The sequence below is a fragment of the Eschscholzia californica genome, unplaced genomic scaffold, assembly GCF_041429995.1.
Source record: "Eschscholzia californica isolate CP2 unplaced genomic scaffold, dmEscCali1.0.p SCAF_4, whole genome shotgun sequence".
NCBI classification, from domain to species: domain Eukaryota; kingdom Viridiplantae; phylum Streptophyta; class Magnoliopsida; order Ranunculales; family Papaveraceae; genus Eschscholzia; species Eschscholzia californica.
The window spans coordinates 46373543-46398198 of record NW_028238461.1 but is presented as its reverse complement, the minus strand read 5'-3'; the positions used below and the strand labels follow the sequence as shown (position 1 = coordinate 46398198).

Sequence of the window (24656 nt, the reverse complement as noted above, 5' to 3'; positions counted from 1 at the left end):
GTTGGACATTAACTACTTATTTCATTCTCTCTAGTACTATTTCCTGTTCTTTCACTGAACTCTCTCTCTCTCTCTTCTCTCGTTATCGGATGTCTCAAATGGAAGCCATGATTGGTGTCCAACTTCCATGTGTTTCCCGTCGAAGATTGGGCTTTGAAGAAACAAAAATGACCATGTTTAGATGTTCTCGTCGCTTTTCAAATCTCAAATTCACGCTGTTGAAAAGTTGTTATAAGCTTAAGAGATCTTTCTCAACAATGTTGACTTCTAGGGAAGAGAAAGATACTATTGGACCGATTCAAGTTCCCTCTGACCAGTTTGTCCTCTCTCGCTCTCTACTTCCTTTGTAGAGACACTCGTTAATTTATTTTGAGTTATGTAGCCCATTAACTTAACCGTTCTTATAAGTTGTTATTCTATTGGTTTGCTAGGTTATGGGGAGCTCAGACACAGAGATCATTAATGAATTTTGATATTGGTGGCGAGACTGAGAAAATGCCTGAACCGATAATCCGTGCTTTTGGAGTCCTAAAAAAGTGTGTTGTGTTGCATTCATTGAAGGGAGACAAATTCTTGATGGTGTTCTAATAGCTAACGAATTGCTCGATTCAAAGGGTATCCTGATTAAGGTTGACCTCGAAAAGGCGTACGACAAGGTGAGTTGGGATTTCTTACACTCAGTCATGACCAAGATGGGGTTTAAAAGAAAATGGCTTTGTTGGATATATAAGTGTGTGTCTACAGCCTCTTTTTCAGTGTTGGTAAACGGTTCGACTACGGAAATTTTTCAGAATTCGAGGGGTATTCGCCAGGGAGATCCCATTTCCCCGTTATTATTCTTACTCGTGGCTCAAGTACTGAGTACTCTAGTCTCTATTGGGGAGAATAAAGGATGGATAGAAGGCTTTAGGGTAAAGGAAGCAGGTATAATGGTTTCTCATCTTCAATTTGCGGATGATACTTTATTTTTTCTTCAAGCTAGCCGTTCTCAAATCTTAAAGATCAAAGACATCCTAATTTGGTACGAGGCAGCCTCAGGCTTGAAGATCAACTTTTCCAAAAGCCAAGTGATCGAGGTGGGCGAGGTTCAAGAGCTGGATGATTTAGCAAGGCTGTTCGGGTGTGTTACAGGGTCCCTCCCTACTTCTTATCTTGGGCTGCCTTTAGGTCATGGGTATAAATCGAAGAAGCTTTGGGACCCAATTACGGAGAAAGTATCGGGCAAATTATCGTCGTGGAAAGCCAAGACTCTGTCTCGGGGAGGTAAGGTGACATTGATTTTGGCCATCCTTTCAGCTCTCCCCATCTATTTTATTTCTCTCTTTTCGATGCCCATCGGTGTGGTCTCTAACATAGAAAAGAGCTTCAAACATTTTCTATGGAATTCGGGAGAAGAGGGGAAGAAAATTCATTGGGTGGCTTGGGAGTTGATTTGTAAACCCAAATCGATGGGAGGTTTAGGAATCAAAAATCTCAGAACTATGAACGACGCTCTCTTATCCAAGTGGCTATGGCGTTTCGGGACCGAAAGAGATAGGCTCTGGAGGATCATCAGCGGTCAAAAGTATGGGGAAGCTTGTGGCGGCTGGATTTCTCTTCCCCCTAAAGGAACCTATGGCTGCTCGGTTTGGAAAGGAATTTACAAGCGTTGGGACTTATTTCACTCTAGGACCATGATCAAGGTTGGTTCCGGGACTAATACTAAGTTCTGGCAAGACACTTGGTTAGTGGACCAGCCTCTTCGAGCGGTCTTCCCTATACTGTTCCGTACGTGCGTTAACAATGAGGGCATGGTTTTCGACTTCTTTAATTCAGTGGAGGGGGTATGGACGGTTTCATTGAGACGCGGGCTCAGAGATTGGGAGATGGAGGACTTTAATCGAATGACTACTTTATTGGACGGGGTTACCTTATCCAGCAGTTTGGACGTGAGGGTGTGGATTTCATCAAAGTGCAAGGAGCTTTCGGTAAAGTCTTGTTACGATGTCTTGTCGGAGTTCACCGATCAAGAGTCTAAGGTTTTTTTGGATGTTTGGAGAAGGAATGTACCGCAGAGGGTTTCTTTCTTCCTTTGGGCATCATGTTTAGATCGGGTTCCTACCATCGACTTATTGAGAAAGCGGGGTTGCTCAACCCCTAATAGGTGTCCGCTGTGCAAGAAAGATGAGGAATCAAGCCCGCACCTATTTATTCATTGCGACATAGCCTACCATGTGTGGTGATACTTTATTGACTCGTTGGGATTCTCGTGTGTAACCCCAGCCTCAGTCTTAGATCTTTTGGCAGCGTGGGGAGGATACAAAGGGAGAAACCCGATCATGAACATGATTCCAAAGGCGATCCTTTGGGCCATTTGGAATTTTAGGAACGCGGCGATTTTTTCCGACAAGTCGGGGACTACGGAAGATATAATATTCTCAGCCAAATGCTTTGTGTACCATTGGAATCGTAACATGCCAAGGGTTAAATATAGAGGTTCTCGGACATCGTGGGAAATTGGGGGGCGTTTATCTCGTCAATGTAGAACCGCTCATTGAGGGTCTCGGTTTTGGCCTTTTTTTTCTCTCCTTTTTGTTAGCTTTTTTTTTTTTGGGTTCGGCCTTAGTGCCTTGGCGACTCTGTCGCAGCTTCGCCTCTTTAGGCTTGTATATCCTTTTCTTCCTTTCTTCTAATTCAATCATATTATTCAAAAAAAAAAAGTGTGTTGCAAAGGTTAACTCGTAATCTATATATACGACTTTATGTTTGCGTGAGATTTGTTTTTGGGACAGACACATTAATCTTTTCACGTAATGAGCCTTTAGTTCAGACTTGTTCAATGTAAAGTCCAAATACATTTTAAAACTCAACAATATGAGATACACTAATCTCACAAATTATAAATATTATGAAATTATATGATTCGAGTCTAACTTATCTCGAGTCAAATTTCAGATAAAAATTGAAAAATATATAGCACTTTAAATTATTTATTTAAAATACTCACGTATTGCAGGTGAACATGGAGGATGGCCTTGATCCTATATAGGGAAGGCCATTATGTGTGCTGCTCAAGAAGTGTCTGAAGGAAAACTTAATGAGCATTTTCCGCTTGTGATTTGGCCGACCAGCAGTGGAACTCAGAGTAATATGAATGCTAATGAGGTTAGAATTGAGAAATACGTCCTTTCAAAACGTATACTCAGCCTGCCTCCAGGGACTCCCACTTGAACCGCATGTGAGAGAAACCCTTGTTCTCTCTCCACGTGACTAAACATGTGAGATGAGAGAGAAACTCTTGTTCCTCTCACATGTGGTTCAAGTGGGAGTCCTTAGAGGTGGGTTGTGTAGCCTTGTTGTACGTCTTTCTTTTCCGTGCTTATATTTTTTTTAGGGGCAATTCCATTTTGGCTCCCTAAAGATGACTAAGTCACTAAAAGGAGCCTCTTAATGATGATCAACTTCAAATATAGCACCCATTTTTACTTTTCAACTTTACTAGTGTACTATTTCCTTACATTTTTACCATTCTCTAAAAAAGTATTGCCCTTCCTATCCGTTGGGTCGACCACCACAACCATTCTCTAAAAGAGTATTGCCCTTCCTAAAATAATGAAGGTAATTTTAGAAAGAAAAATCTATGAAATGATCAAAAAATAATTAGCAATAATATTTCATAATTAAAGATACTGATACATTTACACTTTTTAGTTATTATAAAAAGTTGGCGGCTTTTTACTTATTACATATATTATTATATCTATTTTCTATCGAAAGAAACACAAAGACGGTAATGTTGTAAAGAATATTACAATCATCCTTCTTATACAGAATTAGTGGTAAGGGGGTCAAATGACATATTGGACAAAATAGGTGTCCAAATGATAAGTTATCACATCTTGAAGGGCAAAATGGAATCATCCCTTCCTATTATACTATTAGAATGGCGTGAGGTAGGAGTACGATTGCTTTCCATCTTACCGGCATAGAGGTTCCCACAACAGTAGAGATACTTTAGTTTATATACATCTTTGGGAATAGTGGTGCTAGAAGGTTGGAAACTTTAGTCCAATAATGACTTGTTAAGTGGACGCCGTGTCATGCACTTTTTACGAGTAATGTTAAGGAACAAAGAAAAACATGACTTGTTAAGTGGACGACGTGACATGCACTTTTTACGAGTAATGTTAAGGAACAAAGAAAAACAGATATGTTCTGAGTATAAATTTTATGTAGGTTGTCGTATTCTTATATAAGCACGAAACAAGGCAGGCTACCCACATAACTATTTTAAAAAGACGGAATTTATGTGGGCACAAACTTGAACTTAAGAATCTTTGTCTTGGAGTACCTTAATTAGCAATTAAGAAGTTTGAAAAAAGTTAAGTTTAATTTTGTTCACTACTTCGTTTGAGTTTTCTAGGTGATTGCAAACCGAGCAGCTGAGATTCTCGGACACAAGAGGGGTGGGAAGATTGTGCATCCAAATGATCACGTTAATAGATCGCAGTCCTCAAACGACACTTTTCCAACCGTAACTTTTGAGCTCGTCTTATGATTATTGTTTATATATGGGTTTCTTTATGTTATATAGTGGGTTTCTCAAAAGGAAATGCCAAGTTTCATTATGTTACTTTCTCATTTTATGTTTTTCTTTCTTTCTTTGTTTAGGTCATGCATATTGCTGCAGCTATTGAGATAAACTCAAGATTTATACCAAGCTTAAAACAGTTGCACACTTCATTACAATCCAAGGTTGAACCAGATTTAGGGTTTTGGCCATTTTCTACTTGATTTTTAGGCCTATGTTTGGTGTGCTAGAATTAAAAGAGATAACCAGAAATCATATTCCATTGTAGTGTTCGATAAACGAAAAATTCCTCTTAAAGGGGAATTTCAAACCTAGGGATAGCGTAGATTTGTGATTGCCATGCTGTAAGATCAAATAGTTTTGGGTTTTTAAGGCGCCTCCTACAAGTGTTATTGGCACCCTCTCACTTTCCCTCCAAAAATTTGGGGGAGTCAATAATATTTTGCGGAAGCGCCTTTAAATTGCCCATTAAAGCCTACCCAACTTATCCCACGACCTCGTGGGCTTAAGAGGGGGTGTCCAATCGCCTCTTTCATGTTGTCGGGCGGTTTAAATTAAGTCATTATCGCGCTCATCACATCATGTATCAATGCCTTGTAACGACTAACGTAGTCGATTTCTCAACAAACAAAAAATAGTAAAGTATTACAAACACACGGAATTTACATCATAGGACTGCAATTTGTGATAATTGCATTTCACTCCCGCACACTAAAATTGATCTTACTGCTTAATTCCTTTGTGGCTTCTATCTGCACTAATTAACTTGTTCTGCTTTACTAGTCTGTTGAATTCGACCACATTATCAAGATCGGTCGCACTCATACTCAAGATGCCACACCTTTAACCCTCGGTCAAGAATTTAGTGGTTATTCCACACAAGTAAGCCACTTTTATCAACTCTTGTGAGCATATGTCACTATTTTGCTAATTTCAATATGTCAATTATATCGTATAAATAGGTTAGGGTTATGTAGAATCGATTCTTGACCTCTATAAATATGCTTGTTGCAGGTGAAGTATGGAATTGATCGAGTTTTGTGTACTCTACCACGCATTTATCAGGTTAGCAACACTTTAGTTGTTTGTTGTATTTAATTCAGATTTAAAATCTGATTCCGTTGATTTTGAACCAACGTGAAAAAGACATAAAACAAGTTTGAATTAAGAATATGTTTCAATATAACTTGAAATGACTATTGTACGCTAAGGGAAAGAAATTCATTTTCGTACAAGTCAACCTCAGACAAGTCAGATTCAGGAAGAAAAACAATGTAATTGTCCTTTCTTCTCCTTTATACATTCTTAAATGTTTAAATTGTCATTTGAGAAGCTTGCGCAAGGTGGTACTGCGGTAGGAACGGGATTAAACACGAAAAGAGGGTACACTTTTTTACTTCTCTCCATAATACAACTATTTTAGTGTCGCAATCTTTTTATGTTGATATCTGACGCATGAATTTCTCATCAGTTTTAATGCATAGACTACAGTAGTGGCTCTGTTTTCTCCTAGTCAGATTTGAAATCTGACTCGTAGTTTGAGTTGACTCGAGTCAGATTTTAGATTGTTCGTTTTGTTTGACTCTTCTAAATTACTGAAATGGTGTTTATCTTATGTCAATTTCATTTAGATAGTTTATAGATTTAGACAAGTCGATTCAAACAACGAGGAAAAAAAACACCACCTAAGTGTTTTTGTGATTGTTTTCTTGTTTTTGCCTTTCTAATGTTCGCTTCATCAGATTCTCGATGTCTAATATCGACAAACTTCAAATGACTTAGTTGGAATATCACGAGTTAACTGTTACATTTTTCGTCTACTATCTCTAGACTACAGGAATTTGATATTGGGAGATTTTGGCATGATTAATTTGAACGGTTTTGAAGTTTTAGCCATCGTTCTAAGTTTTTACCAACTTTTTTGCTGCTTCAGTTGGTATCAGAGCTTAGAACGAGTGCTAATTAAGACCAAATACGCAGATTCACTTTTATATTTGCTCTAGTGGCTTCATACAGATCTCACCACCTTTTCGATGTTGTTCTGGATCTATCTCTTAAAATATAAAGGTAATAATTTTGAAGGTTTTTTCTGTTTGATTAGTTTATAAATGTCTAAGTAGATCAGAATAGATTCAGTTTTCTTGCAAAAGATAAAAACACATGTGCTAATGAAGTTATAAATAACTTTGTTGTTTGATCTAATCATCTGAAAAATTCTATCTTTATGTTTCAGGAATCTGTATTAAGCCTTGGTGTGCTAACAAGTGAAGAGTTTGATCAACTCGTGGTGCCCCATAAAATGATCCATCCATCTTTGTGAAAAAATTTAAATCTTGGTTTGATCAGAAGACTTTGTGTTAAGACATGATTTTATTCGATATAGTTCATATTCAAATTTGAACCAATTGAGATATATGAAAAATAAAGCGAAAATGATAATAAAACTTAAACCCGAGCATGCATTGAATGATGACGCGGCATGTCTATAAATATGAAAGGGGCATGTCATATCATCACTTGGGTCATGATCGAACTAAAAATTTCTGGTCATGTAACACAACTGAAAAAATTAGTACAATCTAAGCATAACATTTTATATTTACAATATTTTCTACTTTCGGTAAACTTTATATCACAAAACGATATATTAAAAAACCAATATATTGGCATTTGAAACATTGGTGGGTAAACTGAATTTACGGAAGCGTCTCGTTACCAATATCAAAAGGTAAAAGTTGATGAGATAATATATAAAATAACATTTATAAGATCAAGTGCATTGATAAAATCAAGTGCCTCATGTCTCTTCATGTCGGTTCAGATGAATGTGGGCAAAATCTTTTTCACTTTCCATTCAAGAAATCAAGAATGTAAGGTTCATGGGTGATGTGTGGACCTCTATCTAAGCAAGAAAGATTTGATTAAGATATGAGTTCACATTTTTTAACATTTAAGGTCAATATATTGATCCAAATTTGACTCTAGACTCTAAAAGCTCCGTCAGCAGACTAATTATTTTGCTCAATTGATTGTACATCTATTTGAAAATTGTTTGTGGCAGGTAAAAGTAGTGTCTATTTATAGCTGACCTCATGTGGAAGGATAGTCTTCGATACAAATATAATGTATTATCGTTCGTTATAAATTGCATGAAACAGTAAGGGTTGACGACACCACCAACCAACTAAATTAGAATACTTGAATTTGTTAGTCCTAAAATTAGGTTCTCGTTCAAAAAGTAATCTATTAATAAGAAAAATAGACGTGAGGGAAAAAATATGAAATAAGTCTAAAATGTTAGGTCCAAGACTGAAATGTCAAGTTTGGGAAGACTAAAATTAAGTGTGGATATAATAATGTCACATCTCAAAGGTAAAAAGATAAATTACATGTTTGTGTCTGGTTCACATGTAGAAAATAAAATACCATAAGAAGGGAAAAAGGAAAACATTTGAAAATATACAGAACATAGATTTGTGCGTTGTGCAAAATATCAGATGAAGAGAGAGACATGTGAAGAATTTTTGTATTGTACGTTATGTAATGTAGATCAGTAGATGGAGAAATGTGTTATCATACAACTTTTTATGCACCAAAACAGATAACTTTGCTCACGTCACGTTTTTTATCACTCCAAACTTGACTTTTTTAGGTTTGTTCCCTTTCTTTTGACTTGGATTGCTCCAGACTTTTTGTCATATCACCCTTTATTAATCTTTCTTACACACAGGAGTGAAAAAAATACCACAGACCCGTACCCACCTACAGGCACCCGAGAGCTCACGAATCACAACCTTATGGGGCAGGGTTTTGAAGGTTTATAAACGTGGGAATGTTATAATTGTTATGTTTGATTGGGTCTTGTCCTTTGGCTTGTGTTTATGTCTAAAGAAGTTTTGTGGTTGCATTTCATTACATCTAAGTTAAAAATACGTTGAGGTTGATACATGTCAGGGTTTGAGTTACCCATACATTTAGTGGGATTGAGCAGATGATGACGCGAAAAAATTGAAAAAGCCCATCCGATAAACCCGCTAGCCCTTACAGAGTAGGGCCAAGCTTGCTGACCGGTATACCCTCCCGATCGGATGGTTGAAGTACTCGTGGGTGCCCATACCCGTTCGACCCTTCTCACACAGTCACACACACTAAACAAGTACTAAACAAAATCGGAAAGGCTGGTTGGATAGAGTTAAACTCACGTGACAAAAGGGTTTCCCGTTAAACACAAAGCAGTTGTGAGCACGTGCGACTGTTACTTCATTCATCCGCGACGTTTCTTCGCCCGTTCAGTGGGAGAATGAAAAAAATACTCCAATACAAGTCTCTTTCTTTCTCTCTCTACTCTCTACACTCTACAAACTACTCAGAGAAGAGAGAGAGAAAGTCTGAGACGCCATGAACACAGAGAAATGTAGTTATTTTCACTTCCGATCACATCCTCTAAGTTTACCCTAACATTTCTTAAGCTCTTCCACTAATCAATCTCCTATTAAACTCCACTTCCTCTTCTTCTTCACCTTCATCTGTGATTTCTGGTAATCTCTTCTTCTCTCCTTTTTAATCAATTTCTTTTGTCTACAAACATGTAATTTGGGATTTTTTTTTCTTCTCTATTTTTATGTTCGATATTTAGTTCAAATCGTTGATCTGATCTTCCTGTAGTCAATCTAAATCCATTTTGCTTCATATAACCTTGATTAGTGCTTACTTGTGATTTCTTCAATTAGGTTTTCTTTTGTTCTTTATCCTGACAATATGCCTGTATTTGTTCATTTGCTTCCACTTTCTTATTTTTTTTCCTCAAAAAAAAAGATCTTTTGTTTGTTGGGAGATTGGTATGAAGAAATTATGCAAAATTAGGGTTAAGAGAAGAAATAGAATTGAAGTCCTTCTTGATCAATGCTTGTTCTAATTAGTTTGGTACCTTAATTCGTTGATCAGTTATCTGACTGAAATTGCTTCTCACAGTGTTAACCTAGTTTAGTCTGAGAAACAAAAAGAGCAAAACTTTCAGATTGATTTCTCTTCTCTGTCTTGGTATGAGAAACTGAGGAATTAATTTGAGGCTTATTAAACTAGTTACTCTAATAAGATTAAAACTGATTGAGTTCTCTAATTATTTTATTATTTGGTTGATTGATCAGAAATGTAGGAGCAAGATATTTTGGTTGTTGATCTAATTTCCGTAACATGGAATCCTGTGACTGTGTCGAGTCACAATGGCCTGCGGATGAATTGTTAATGAAATATCAGTATCTATCGGACTTCTTTATTGCACTCGCATATTTTTCCATTCCTTTGGAGCTGATTTACTTTGTCCAGAGATCTTCATGTTTTCCGTATAGGTGGGTGCTTATGCAATTTGGTGCATTTATTGTTCTCTGTGGAGCAACCCACCTTATAAATTTGTGGACTTATACAATGCACTCAAAAACTCTTGCAATCGTGATGACGATTGCAAAAATGTCGACTGCTGGTGTATCATGTATAACAGCTCTAATGCTTGTTCATATTATTCCTGATCTACTAAGTGTTAAAACTCGGGAATTATTTTTGAAGAATAAAGCTGAAGAGCTTGATAGGGAGATGGGTCTTATTCGTACCCAAGAAGAAACTGGAAGACATGTAAGAATGCTTACTCATGAAATTAGGAGCACTCTTGATAGGCATACTATATTGCAGACTACCCTTGTTGAGCTCGGGAGGACATTAGGTTTGGAAGAATGTGCACTGTGGATGCCATCACGTAATGGTCAAAATCTGCAACTTTCTCACACCTTCCGCCACCAGATAGCTGTTGTTTCCACAATTCCAATTAATCTTCCTTTTGTCACTAAAGTCTTCAATACCGATGAAGTCATTTGGATTCCACACACTGCTCCATTGGCACGAATAAGCCCTAGTGCTGCAAGATATCCCCCTCCAGAAGTTGTTGCTGTCCGAGTACCACTTTTACATCTGTCAAACTTTCAAATTAATGATTGGGCCGAGCTTCCCGCAAAAAGCTACGCAGTGATGGTGCTGATGCTCCCAACTGATAGTGCAAGAAAATGGCATGACCATGAACTGGAGCTCGTACAAGTTGTTGCAGACCAGGTTCTCTTTCATGCTCCCTTAGCATGATATCGATGATTATTCCTGTACTGTTCCATAATTAGCTGATAGTGTCTGTTAGAATTGTTTTGTTGCTACTTTTATTAGTATTGCAACTAGTACTTGATGTTAGGGGAAAATGCAACTTACCTTCACTGTTGAACTTGTCCAAATAATTTTGTTTCTGCCACAAAACCCTCTTGTTATGGCCATTAATAGTTGTTATACAGTGTGTCATCCTAGGCTTTCCGTTAAGCCATATGACATAATAATGGTCATAAAAGAGACTCGAAACTTCAGATTTATAAATGTTGGGTTTGAACCCACTAAATTCATCAGTGATTTCATAGTTTGCTTGAGGCAAATGTGATAAAAGAAATGTTGCTATTTTGTTCTTCTCTTTAGGTAGCAGTTGCTCTCTCACATGCTGCAATTCTCGAAGAGTCTTTGAGGGCACGTGAAATGCTCATGGATCAGAATGTTGCCCTAGATGTGGCGCGACGAGAAGCAGAGATGGCCATTCGTGCTCGTAATGATTTCCTAGCTGTCATGAACCATGAAATGAGAACACCAATGCAAGCACTTATTGCTTTATCCTCCCTACTTCTAGAAAGTGAACTATCTCCAGAACAAAGACTGATGGTAGAAACCGTGCTAAAGAGTGGCAACCTTCTTGAAACTCTAATCAATGATGTTCTTGAGCTTTCAAGACTTGAAGATGGGAGCCTAGAATTAGATATTAGATGTTTCAATCTTCATGGAGTATTCAGAGAGGTAATTCTCCTTTTCTCCTTAATTTTTGTAGGTAGTACCGTAGTATGTATCGCGTTATAAACATGACTTAATGTTGGTTATATCTTCTTAGGTCATTAATTTGATAAAGCCTATAGCAACTGTGAAGAAGTTATCATTGACACTGATGCTAGCCCAAGATTTGCCTGCTTTTGCCATTGGTGATGAAAAACGAATTATGCAAACTTTCTTGAATATTGTGGGTAATGCACTGAAGTTCACAAAGGAAGGTTATGTTTCAGTAATAGCTTCGGTTGCAAAACCAGAATCACTTAGAGAATGGCGGTCTCCTGAATTCTATCCAACCTCAAGTGAAGCCCACTTTTACCTTCGCGTTCAGGTAGATGAAATTTGAATTTGTATAATAAAGGTAAAAAATGGATAACATATAAAACCCAGAAGGATGTATCGCTACAGACTGCCAATCTTAGCGAGAAATTTTCAAAGAACCAACTTTTACTCGCTGATATTAGCTAATAGTATTTATTATGTCTAATGTTCATGTTGCAGGTCAAGGATTCTGGTTGTGGGATTAGCCCTCAAGAAATTCCAGAACTTTTTACTAAATTTTCTCAGTGGCAAAGTGGATCAAATCGAAGTAGTGATGGTGCAGGACTAGGACTCGCTCTCTGTAAAAGGTACAAACCCAAAAATTCACGTCTTATTTCGTCCGCGTAACTAACTTAGATTTGAAGATGGTCTGATAGTTACTGAGTATGGTAGCTCATCGACTTTAACAACTCATAAACTCCATTTGTAAGAGATTCTTCTTGTGATCTTGTCTTCTTGATCATTACTTAAATATTTCCTAAAATGAAATCAGGTTTCTAAATCTCATGGATGGTCATATTTGGATTGAAAGTGGTGGATCTGTTAAGGGAACTACAGTTACATTCATCATCAAACTTGGGTTTTATGACAACAACCAAGGGGAGTCATCGGGGCAGAAAATTTTGCCAAGAGTTCGACCAAATTAGAGAAGCAGAATCACTACTGGATCAGAAACGTTGCTCAAAGAAGATAACGAGGCAAGTGATAAATCTTATATTTTAACATAGGAGAAGTGTTCCAACAACATTGGAATGAGGACCGATTTTTTCTTTTCTCATTTTGTTTGAGGCGAAAGCCCACGAGAGCATCTGACGGATTCGTGTTCGGCTATGAGGAAATCCTAGTTAGGGTAGTGAACTGTAAGTCCTACAACTAGAATTTTGAATTCTTGAGGGATTTATAATATATGTATCAAACTATTGATTTTTAGGGAAGAAAAGTTATACATGACTATAATATGAATTGCCCATTAGAGGAGCAGATATTTTTCTATGAAGCAATAGAATGAGATTGTATTTGGGCCATCTTTTAAGAATCTTTGCAAAGCTTTGTTATTACTGGTTGGATTCTTTTCTTCTAATTTCCCTTTGCTCTTCTTTTCCTTGCTCACACAAGTAGGTTGTGTTTGGCAGGCTTCATTTCCATGGAAATAGATGAATTCTAAGGAAATAGATGAAATGGGTTCGTTAACTCAAAGTCGTGGTAGAAAGTGTGGTTTTTAGATTTCTCAGAATACACATCTGCTTTCCCCATCAGAATCGCTCCCTCCAGCTTGTGAACAAGGAATACACTTCCGTGCAATACATTTTCTGGCTATCAAACACAAAGTTGCTTGTGTACACTTAAATTAAACATGGCAAGAACTTTCAAAGTTCCAAGTAAGTTACTGAAATTATATGATTTGCTTTGAAGGATCATCACATAATACAATAGGAATATGGGATGGGTACATCATAACAATGACACAAGTAAATATTTACCAAGTTCAACAAAAAGAAGTTAAATATTTACCATGAATCAACAAATAATTGATAATTGCCCTAAACATGTCATGGTGTAGGACCCTAAGAGCATCTCCAATGCAACACTCAAACTTAAAACTCAGAGGGTCACGTATGATTTTTAGAGTTTTTTCTTAAAAAATTCTCTCCAATACAATACTCTATTTGGATCTCTAAGATGACGCGTCGAGTGTGGAATAAAAATATCTCAAGAAGAAACTCTATTTCTAGAGTATCGTCTTTAGATATCTCAAATTGTCCAACTCATCAATATTTGATATTCAACCAATAGAAATCGAGTCTTCTATATTTTCCAAAATAACTAATTATTTATTTGCAAAAATAACTACGCCACATAAGTAAATAAGATAAGTTTCGAGTTTTGCGTTGGAGACAAAAAAAATTAGGATCTCTATTTCCGCCAACTAGGAGTGAGAATCTCAATTAGAACTTGACACATATGATGAATAGAGGTGTTTTGAATTTTACATTAGAGATGCTCTAAGAACATCTTCAATGCCTCAATAGGACACTCAAACTCTAACACTTAGAGTGCCACTTAGGATTTTTAGAGATTTTGTTAATGACACTCAAACTCTAACACTTAAAGTGCCACTTGGGATTTTTAGAGATTTTGTTAAAAAAATCTTCTCCAATGTGACACTCTAGTTAACACTGAGTGTCTCTTTGAGACTTTCTAATTACTTTAAAATTTAAACCAATAGAAACTCTTGCTTTTTAACTACATTTTCCCTATTCAATTTAAGAGTAACATGTGAATTAAGTATAGAGTAACATGTGAATTAAGTAGAGAGGTTTTAGAGATCTCCATTGGAGACCAAAAAAATTTTGAGTGTCTCTATGATACTTGGAAGAGAAAATCTTCATTTGACATTTGACAATTAGACTGTAGAGTTTTTGTTAAAGTGTCCTGGAACACGGGAGCTCTTAAATTTTGAAGATAATGGAGAACTGTTGAGCTAAAAGGCATGTTTGTACAGAACCCGAGCACTTATTATAAGATCATTTCTAGTATAAAAACTGAATCCCACGATAGGGTTCATTGAAATGAGATCTATAAAATTGTTTTGTTGAAATTTACATCAACAATGGTCCTATGGTTGGTCAGGACATTGGACTCTGAATCCAGTAACCCGAGTTCAAGTCTCGGTAGGACCTTTATTTTTTTTCCCTTCCTATATTCATTTTCAGCTTTCAAGCCATTGCTTTTTCTTACACCATTGTCGCATATTTATTTTGATTAAATAAAACATAACAACTTTTTTCTTACTACATTTACGACAAAATATACAACGTATACAAGGTTCTTTAATTATATTGTATTCAAATAGACGAATATATGAAGTTCAAAGTGGCAGAAACTGTGATTAACCACAGTAACAGATCTTTATCGACTTATTATCACAATGAAATAAGCCATCTCGAAAAAGACAGACAATTTGTAAATAAACAACACATTAGTTGTTCAAAACTTTACATCGAAAGAGCAAAATATGAATAAAAAATAATCAATTACAGATTACAAACTTTGGGGCACACAACCCGCAAAAAACGCATAAAATTCTGAGTAGAACTGTAAAACACTCCAAAAACTGTTTCATTTTTCTGTCTCCAAATGTAAGGGTAAAAGCTGCTATAGTACTCACTGCAAAAGAAAGAATTCAATCAGTGGTAATGGAAGATGGTTCGGGCACTCGGATTGATCGCCCCTTCAGTCTTAGTCATAATGAGTTTTAGAAAATCCGGTCTCTCTATTTAGTCGTCTTGTGGTCTCTCAATAATCGGGCAAATGAGAAGGTTCCGGAAAGATATCACCGGATAGCTTCTTCTTGTTGGATGACAAAAGCTCGCCTGCACCAGATTGCCTGCTTCCTTGAGAACTGATAGCACCCGACTGTTTAAAGCTACTAACTTCCTCTTTGGTGTTTAGGGTAGGAGCAATGGTGATTTCGGTTGAACTATGTCTCCAACTACCAAACACAGATGCATTCCAAGATCCTTTAAGCCTATCTGAACCACTATTTTCTTCTCTTACTACTTTCAAAGGATTCTCCAATGCTTTTAAGACGTATCTCATTAGAGGACGTTTTGATGGTTTTGGATGAAGACAAGATTTTGCTACAATAGCCATAGCCCAGACCTCCTCCAAAAGATCGTCATCTATAATGAGAGTTGAATCCACAATCTTTGTTATCAGCTCCTTCTCGTATAAGCTAATACACTGTAACGTAATTTCCAACCATTCATCAACCGTCTCGTCGTTTGATGAGCTAATTCCTAATCTGCCAGTTACCAGCTCAAGCAATACTTTTCCAAAGCAGTAAACGTCGTAAGCACATGTTTCTGATGACGGAACTGCAGAAACGAGGATTAACAGGATTGACAAATCAATTCATGACATGGGTTCAGCGTTTACAGACAAATAGACATATTAGAATAAATAAATTTTCTTGCAAATGTTTTGTCATAAAAGAAAATTGGACATACCCGAAGAAGAGCCTTGTTCGGAGTTCCTGCACAATGAGAGGAAACATGGTTAGACGAAACATGATATAAAAATAATTTAACCATTGCGATGAATAAGAAAATTACATCGTGACTCCGTGAGTAAGGATCTATTAAAAAATAAACGCAGTCTGTTGTACATCTGTGATTAGATCTACCATTTTTAACAGTATTCTTTTTATTTCTCTTTTAATTGAGTTTTCTTTGATGTCCTATTCTTTCTCTTCATTCCTAAGATTTAAGACAATCATCAGAGTATAGTCCTTAGAGTCGTCCGTATCATAAAACTGAATGATACTACACTTAGTTTCTAGAATTCGACACCTGAGTTCGAAAGATTTGCTATTAATATTTGATTCTGAAATGAAATTACTAGGTCATAAAAACGTCAGAAGAATCACTTACTGCGGCAACCGAAGTAACCTCGTTATAACTCCTTGCTGAGTATCACCTTCTTGAGAGCATATCTCACTCAAACTCCCAAGCCGTACTTCAAACTTATCATCTAGAAGGATACTGCTTGCTTGAACATCTCTATAAGAATCAAAGGAAAAGAACAGGTTATCATGTATCAGCAAACAGAACAGTGAATTGATCAGATATACATCAGAATACATGACATATATATGGCCAAACTATGTAATTGGGCTCAGGCGAATCACTCAAGTAACTCCTGGATCGGTTCGGGAGGGGAGAAACCCAAACTGATCCCCCAGCCAGGGGTCTTCTTCCTCTTCTCTCTTAGAAAGAGTAACATAGAAAGATAAGATAACAGAGAAAAAGAGATGGAACCCTATGATGAGGCCGGGCCAACCATGAGCCGAACTGCTTAGCGGGAAACTCAAGGAGAGAGACATATAATATGTTCGAAATGCACTTCAAGATTTAAGGCCAACTTTGGTGATTCTCCCATCAAAAGGTAACCTCACCAAACAAATCTAAGATAATATAGATCCCGTTTAACATGCAAAGAGATAACTTACAAACTTCTACAGCTCGCGAATGTTAGTTGATTTAATGATGATCATGGTATGAAACTCAGGGCACAAGGATGACAAGCTTTTTTAATGGTTTAGCCAGCAAATGATAAGCTGTTCGTAATAATAATGCCTACGATGGTAAATGACTACTTATCAGAAGGAATAGCAAATGTTTAAGAGGAGCAGTTCATCAAATACCTATGAACAAGGGGTGGATTACATTCATGATGGAGATATGATAGACCTTCGGCAGCTCCAATTGCAATTTTCAGTCTAGTAATCCAATCCAGGGTATGCAAATTTTCATCCTCGTCGCTTGATTTCCTATACAACGATGTAGACAAGTCCCCATTTGGCATATATTTGTATACGAGGAGCTTCTCATTTTCATGCACCAAACAATGCCCCAGGAACGGGACCAATCTGGTATGAGAAATCTTACTGAATAACTCCAACTCACCCAAGTATGTTTCCTTCTTCACCGAATGGACCTCAATCCTCTTGACAACAACAAGAGTTCCACCTTCCAAGACACCTCGGAAGAGATCCCCAGAGTGCCCATGTTTTATGAGATTTGAGTCACTGAAGTCACCAGTGGCACGGAGTAGCTGCTCATATGTAAAAAGTTCACCGACATGCGAGAAATCTTTAGATACAACAGGAGGTCCAGGAGTGTCTCCTACAGCGGGAGAAGTCGAACCTCTTCTTTCATCATTAGCACTTGTTTCACGCTTACGCGAGCAAACTACCAACAACAATACCAAAAGTACAAGAAAACAAAGGCCACCTAAAACTCCTACCAAAATGAAGATCAACTTTTTTTTGCTCCTTCGCCCAAGTGCACGTTTCGGTGGTTGGCTGGCATTTGGTTGTCCAAACTTCTCCAAAACCAGACCCTTATCAACATAAAATAAACTACATTCCTCCATACTTCTCTGATTCAACACATTCTGAAGACAGTTGCTCGCAAGATAAAAACTCTTGACATTATTGTTATCATCAACCTTGCCTTGAAAATAATTAACTGATAAATCAATGAAGCTGAATGCACCAATACCCGAACTCAGATTTCCATAGAATTGATTGTTTGAGAGATTGAATACCCTCTGATCAGCATTACTACTACTCAAACTAACATGGGGAAGAACACCAGTAAAGTTATTATAGGACAAATCAAGGAAAACCAATTCAGGCATTGACCACAAGCTCACCGGCAAAGAACCATCTAGATTATTGTGCCCCAACCCCATTCTCTTCAAACTTCTCATTCCTTTGAGCTCCAATGGCAATGACCCAGACAAAGAATTTGTACTTAGATCGAGATTTACAAGACCAGAAAGATCACCAAGCTCACCGGGAATTGAAGCTGATAAACTATTATTGGAGAGATCCAAGAATACTAGTTTTTTCAGACCCCCTAGAGTAGGAGGAATTAGACCAGATAGAAAATTTGAAGAAAGATCAAGATGAGTAATATTTGTCAAGGAAGCGAAAGACGAAGGAATTGATCCAGTTAATAAATTCTGTGATAAATCTAATATAGATAGTTTAGATAGTTGACCTAAAGTTTCAGGAATTATACCAGTAATTCCATTACCAGAAAGATAAAGCGAATTAAGATTACTCAAATTCCCAATGGAGAATGGAATTGGATCAGTAACAGAACAAGAACGAAGATCAAGTACTTGTAGTGATTGAAGATTTTGTCCAAACAAGTGAGGAATTGATCCAGGAAGTAAGAAACCAGAAGCATTAAATGAAGTCAAGTGAGTAAAATTAGAGAGAGAATCAACAGAAAACTGTGGATTAAGACGACCAATTCGAGTTCGTCTTAATCCTGATACATTTATTCCGATAACTCGACCATTATTAGTTCCACATTGAACTCCAATCCAAGTCAAGCAAGGATCAGTTTTTATTGGCCAATCTGTAGTTCTTAACCCTAATGATGATCTTAGTTCTAATAGAGAAGCTCTTTCAATGCTTGAACTCAATCGAACTAGTTTTTGAGCTGATGTTAACTGAATCAGTATAAGTAAAAGAATGAACTTCATTATACTTACCTGATTAGCTACCATTCTTCTTCATATCTAGAGAGAGAAAGTGGTGGTGGTGGTGGTGGTGGTGGTGGCGGAGATGAACTGGTTAAGGCGGGAGTGAAGAGACGGGGGGCCGAAGGGGAAGCAGGATTTGGGCGGACAAGAAAGCGATACCAGCAGCGTTGGCCGGTTTGTTAGAGTGGGCAGGGTTGACCTCCGTTAAACCCGCGTAAAGCCAGCTCAAGCCCATTCTTTCTTAATTATGAGTCTTTATACTAGTAAATTTTACATATTTTTAATTATGATTAACTAAAATAAAAGTTGAGATCATATATCAATACAAAATATTTCACTTTCTTCTGTTTTCTTCTTTATTTCTTGATTTTGATCTAAAATATTGTTTTTTGGGCGACACTTTCAGAAATATTTGTCAATGAATTAGACCATTTGACCATTTTCTCTTTAGAATTCAGATATATTTTTATTTTTTTGTAATATTACGTAATCATTTCACCTAGAATTTGGATTTGAAAATAACTGAATAATTAAAGACATTATTGGAAAAACTAAATAAACATCTGTCACGTTTTAAAGAGTTTACCTTAGTAATTTTTATAAGGAAAAAGTAATACTAGGTAATGGTAGTGTGCACGTTCTATTCCCCACCGGTAACAAGCATAATATGTTTTGTTAGAAAAAAGATATAATGGATCTCCAAATAGATTCGTCTAAAAGCATAATGTAGTCAAATAGACATGGCCTCTAAATATAAATTAGTAAAAGATTTTCTCCATTCATAAAGAATTCATTGTTTAGTATGTAACTTTGCCCACTTAATATAATCCTATATCAAAGGTAAAGAATGGTAGATCTTGAGATATGTGTATTTTGTACTATTAGCAGTCTCTTAAAATGTTAATGGGGGACCATGGACCCCTAATCTTTACAAGTTGAATCATATGTGTAGAGACATTATAGGCAGTGGTCGGTATTTTTGTGTTGAAATGTTCTACTTCATTAATATATAGGTAGTACACAAAGAAAAAGATTAAACGTTTACAAAATCAAAATACTCGTAGTAACTCGTTTACTTCATTCTGAATCTTCGACAACTCACAAACTTTTTCCTAAAGTTTATCATGATTCGTTGACCGCTGAACATAAAAAAAAAAACCAGCGAAAACCCTTCCTTTTAAGTAAAACAACTGATAACATATCAGACTATTAGTAATGTAGAAAAAACAAATATCACCATCTCCTAAACAATCATGGGTACAGAGAAGTAAACCAACTTACAGTATGTGTGTAGAAAAGTGAACTAGCTTGCAAATATGCTTTCTAGAGCCCAGAGTTCTGAAGACGTGAAGATTCTTCTAGCTGCTGCCTTGAGCATTGAAATGCATCAAATTGATGTTAAGGACAGATTGGGCAAAGTGAGGAATAGGCTCAAGTGAAGGAGCGAGGTGTGCGGTAGATGGTGTCCTTCACTAGTTACTCATAGTCATTTATGTAGAAACCGGATATGTTTTTTTGTCAATTTGGGCAACCAAACGTTGTCCAAATCAAGATCAGGATGGACCATTGGATTCGTCTCGTCGAGCTCTTGAATTTAGACAAAGTTTGTCAAAATCCGATTTCATATGAATGAATTATCATTGATTTACTTGGAAAAAATATAGGGATAACTACAACGTTTAGTTTTATTATTAGTACCGTATTGGAAAAATAAGGAAAGTTCTACTTCCTTATATAGACTTTTCCTTATGTTACTAATAATAGATTGGTTGGGATGATGGGATGCTTGGCGCTGTTTGCACCACGTATCGCGCGCGGCGTGGGCGCTTTAGGGGCACTTTGCGCATGGAGCGATTGGAGCCATTCGATTTTAAGACCAGAGATTTGATCCGACGGTGGAGATTTATTCAACAAATCCGATAGATCCGTTGGGATCTAACGGTAGGCGTTTGTGGCGCTGGATCTAAATAGATCCGTTGAGATCTGACGGTCGAAATTAAATCTGTAACCCAACAGTCAAATGTGGCTGTTGGAAACATCCATTTGTCTATAGGCACCCATACGAAGTGGTGCCAATACCCCTATAAATACCATGAGAATTCAGCAAACTAAACATCAATTTTTTTAGCATTTTCTGGGCATCCATCTTCAAGCATTAGAGTTTAAGAAATCATCGTTCAGAAGTTCATATTACTTACAAAGTTCGTCAGACTATCATAACTAAGAGGTACCATCTTTACTTTGATAGGTAATCTGTTTTATCCTGGGAGACATACACCATTACTGTTGGTACTGATACATAGGGTGTAAATTTTCTTAAGGACAGAGGTATCCTCGACTCGGATATTTTACATTTGATTTTTCTTTTTATAATCACTGTTGTTATCTTAATTGTTAGAAGATAACTCTTTCTCTGATTTATCAGATAGAAAGATAATTAAAAGTGGGTGTACTCTGTTTTGTTAAACAGAAAGATTCAGAACTATTCTCTTAAAAGAGAACCAGGGAAACAACAATTTATATGTAGCACTATATGTTAATGATTTGTTGTGTTTTGGTTGGAATATCTTTAATTGGTGGTGGTTACCACACTTGGCATGGGTTTCTCCCTTTGTTAGGGTTCACGCTCCATAATTATGCTAATCAAAAAATAATATAATCCACTAGGTGGAATTAAAGTTCCTAGTTATTCAACCAGTTTATTCCGAAAAGAAACACAATGTCCCCAGAAGTTTTAAGTGAAGGTTGAGATGGAGCTCCTAATTATCAGAATCGCTGATCAAAATTAAATACCCTTGGTTGTTACTTTGATCAAGTTATTTGATTTCCACGTGATTTGGTTCTGAATTTTTTTTGTTGAAACAAAGAAAAACAACAGAACCAAGACAGAAAAGCGTCGGATAAATCTTGAACGGAATGCCATGTGCGCCTGGAGAGGTTTCTCTTGCCCTATTTCGCCAATTTGTCTGCTAGTTCATTGTGATTCCGGGTAGTGTACGAGAATACTGTCTTCGAAATTGTTCCTGAGAGTGGTGATCTTATCCATATGCTTATCAGATTGCTAGATGATTGTTGTGTTGTTGTTGTGGAGGTAGCGAATTAGGTTTTGGTTGTCGCTTTCAATAGGGATATGTTGGATTTTTAGTTCTGCGGTCCATTGCATGCCTTATAAAATGACCTGACATTCGCATTCTTCGGCAATTTGACCTCTGATAGTGTCTGCTAAGGCTGCTGCTATAAACTCTGTTTTCTCATCGTACATAACGCATCCTATAACTGCTGGGTCTGAAAGGGATGAGAAGGAGACGTCCACATTAATTTTGAGGAATGGCGCTTCAGGTGGAGTCAAGTTGGTCAAGATGTTGTTATCTGTTTTGGTTTTTCTTGATTTCAAACTAGTGATTGATCCTTGTATTTTAGTAATAACCTGCATTGGAGATTGTTCTATCGAGGAAAAGAATTTCTCATATCTAGTTTTTCAAATAAATCATAAGATTTTAGCGTATAGGGTTACCTTCTTTGTTCCCAAATCTTTCCATGAAATTATCCAGTCTCTAAGGTTGATGATATTCTCCGTAATGATATTGAAATGAAACCAGATAGGACGAGCGTAACAACAGTTAAGTAATACATGAGTGATGGTTTCATTGTTATCGCAGTAAACACAGTTGTAAACGTTACCGATGAATTTGCCAATTTTGTCTCGCATTGGTAAGTTGTTCGTACAACATTTCCAAAGAAATAGTTTAATTCTCGGGATCGTAGGTATCGTCCAAATAAATTTTCATTCCATTGTTTCATACTTATTTGGTTCTGAATAGTGATATATATTATAGAGTTTTTATTTTGAAAATATTATTTTGGTTTCAACCTAAACTTCACTAACGGGGGACGGTTCCGCTTAAAATTATAAACACCTGCCAAAGCAAAAGTCTTGGACTCGAACTTGAACCTCGGACTGGCTAGTCTAAAGCCTTATGCAAGGAATATTTTGTGATTACTAACCGAATTGTGAAAAGAACGGATTAATCCAACCCCAGCTTCCGCAATTTTGTTGAAAAAATTTTGATCAATGGTGTATCCAAATGAAAACAATATTTGGCTTCCAGAAAATTTTGGGAGGTTGTCGAATTTGGGTACGTAGAACCAGTTGATTGGGTAGCACATGAAGCTCTCTTTTTCTCTCTCTCTCTCTCTCTCTCTCTCTCTCTCTCTCTCTCTCTCTCTCTCTCTCTCTCTCTCTCTCTCTCTCTCTCGGGTCAAAAAAGTTAGTTTCAGAGAGAATGGAAAGAAGGATAAGAAGACATTGTTCATTCTAGTTGTGGATGAGATTGTTTTCGAGAAAATCTCGAAAGTTGAAACAGCTAAAGAAGTGTGGGATTTGTTGCAAAGATCCAACAAGGGTGATGAGGAAGTAAAAAAATGTAAGGTTGCAGACTTTACGAGGTGAATTTGAATCTCTTCGTTGCAAAAGATAAGGTCATTATAAATCAGAATGTAGAGTTTCCAAGAACATTCGGAGCATGCTAACTTTGTTCAAGATGATGTGGAAGACGCAGAAACTCTTTTATCAGCTTGCAAAATTGATGAAGATGATTATTCAGTAGAAATTGATGAAGACGAAGTTTGGATTGTCCTGGTGAACAAATGATCAAATTGAAATTGATGATGATGAGACAGTAGCTTTAAAATCTCAAGTAATTGAGATTACACCTATTTTTCCTAGTAATCATGTTCGAAATTACGTCGCATTTCAACTTGTACTCAGGGTTAGTGGTGTTCAAAAGGTCGGGCCGGGTCACGGGTCGGACCTAGGCAACCCTGGCTGAAATGGTCCTGGGTCGGGCCTTCAACCCAGGTTGACTGAACAAGGCCCAACCCGAGATCGAGGACTGACCCGGGTCTGGTCTGGCCGGCCCACAGGCCACTATGATTCGGAAATTAAAGTCTCTTAATTTCTAATACTTTCATGATGCAAAAGATTAAGGGTAAGAGTCTTAAATTTTAATTAAACTCTGGATTTTATTGCGGTATATCATACTTGTAAGGTGAGGCCCCTACTCTGGAAGTCAATAAAATGGGTGTAGAACAATAATTTTACAATGATGCTCTTAAAATTTTCATATTCTGTATAGGCATTCTTTTGGGTCGTTTGTTCTAAAACCCATTACATTTGCTTACTTCTTGGAGAAATTTTTTTCTTCTTTGTGTTCATTTTTAGGTTAGAGAGTAGCCCGTGGTGAAGAAGGTGAATAAGACAAAGAGGCCAAACTAGATTAACCAGTTTCTCGCAAAAAGAAATTTCGTCCATGCCAAGAGATTTTCTCTCTCCTACACAATGACTTTTATTTTATTTTATTAGTAGGCTATTTGGATTAATGCAGATTTGAGTTATTGTCACAATAAATAATTCATAATTTAATAAGTTAAGTATCATCGTGTCACTCAGAACTTATACATTATATCATACTAATTCATGAATCAAAATATCATACTAATTCCATAAACTTATCTACAATATGCTGGCTAAGGGTGAAAATTCTGCCCGAGAGCCCGAAATTCGACTCGCAATGCTCGAATCCGACGAGAAAGCGCTCCACCCGAATTCGGACACGTATTGCATGCCCAATCTACCTATTGATAGTGGATGAGTTTGGGTCTATCTTAAAAATCCTTACCCTTGTGCGAAGCCCGTCAACTTAGCCCATAAGTTAGGCTCATTTCCTGAATGCCCAAAGGGCAAGGGATTTTAAGTGCCTAGATCTGGAAATATAGGGTCATTTCTCAAATAGCCCCCAACTTTGTG

General features: G+C 37.0%; 1 protein-coding gene and 2 pseudogenes across 2 annotated transcripts; 2 read left to right on the top strand and 1 right to left on the bottom strand.

The window, feature by feature from the left end:
• Nucleotides 1-167: 167 nt before the first annotated feature.
• Nucleotides 168-5993, top strand: LOC147545248 (fumarate hydratase 1, mitochondrial-like; annotated as a pseudogene).
• A 2426-nt stretch (nt 5994-8419) lies between these two features.
• On the top strand, nt 8420-12813 carry LOC147545247 (putative ethylene response sensor 1). Its single transcript, XM_086673299.1, has 6 exons — nt 8420-9108; nt 9718-10669; nt 11072-11440; nt 11532-11798; nt 11969-12096; nt 12282-12813. Exons 2-6 carry the CDS (start codon nt 9764-9766, stop codon nt 12433-12435), a joined length of 1824 nt encoding a protein of 607 aa, XP_086529425.1. The 5' UTR covers nt 8420-9108; nt 9718-9763; the 3' UTR covers nt 12436-12813.
• Nucleotides 12814-14932: 2119 nt separating this feature from the next.
• LOC147545246 (putative LRR receptor-like serine/threonine-protein kinase At2g16250) lies at nt 14933-19040 on the bottom strand (annotated as a pseudogene). Its single transcript, XR_015223601.1, has 4 exons — nt 16995-19040; nt 16222-16350; nt 15799-15824; nt 14933-15666 (listed from the first exon to the last, which is right to left on the bottom strand). The product of XR_015223601.1 is annotated as a putative LRR receptor-like serine/threonine-protein kinase At2g16250 (transcript).
• Nucleotides 19041-24656: the final 5616 nt, after the last annotated feature.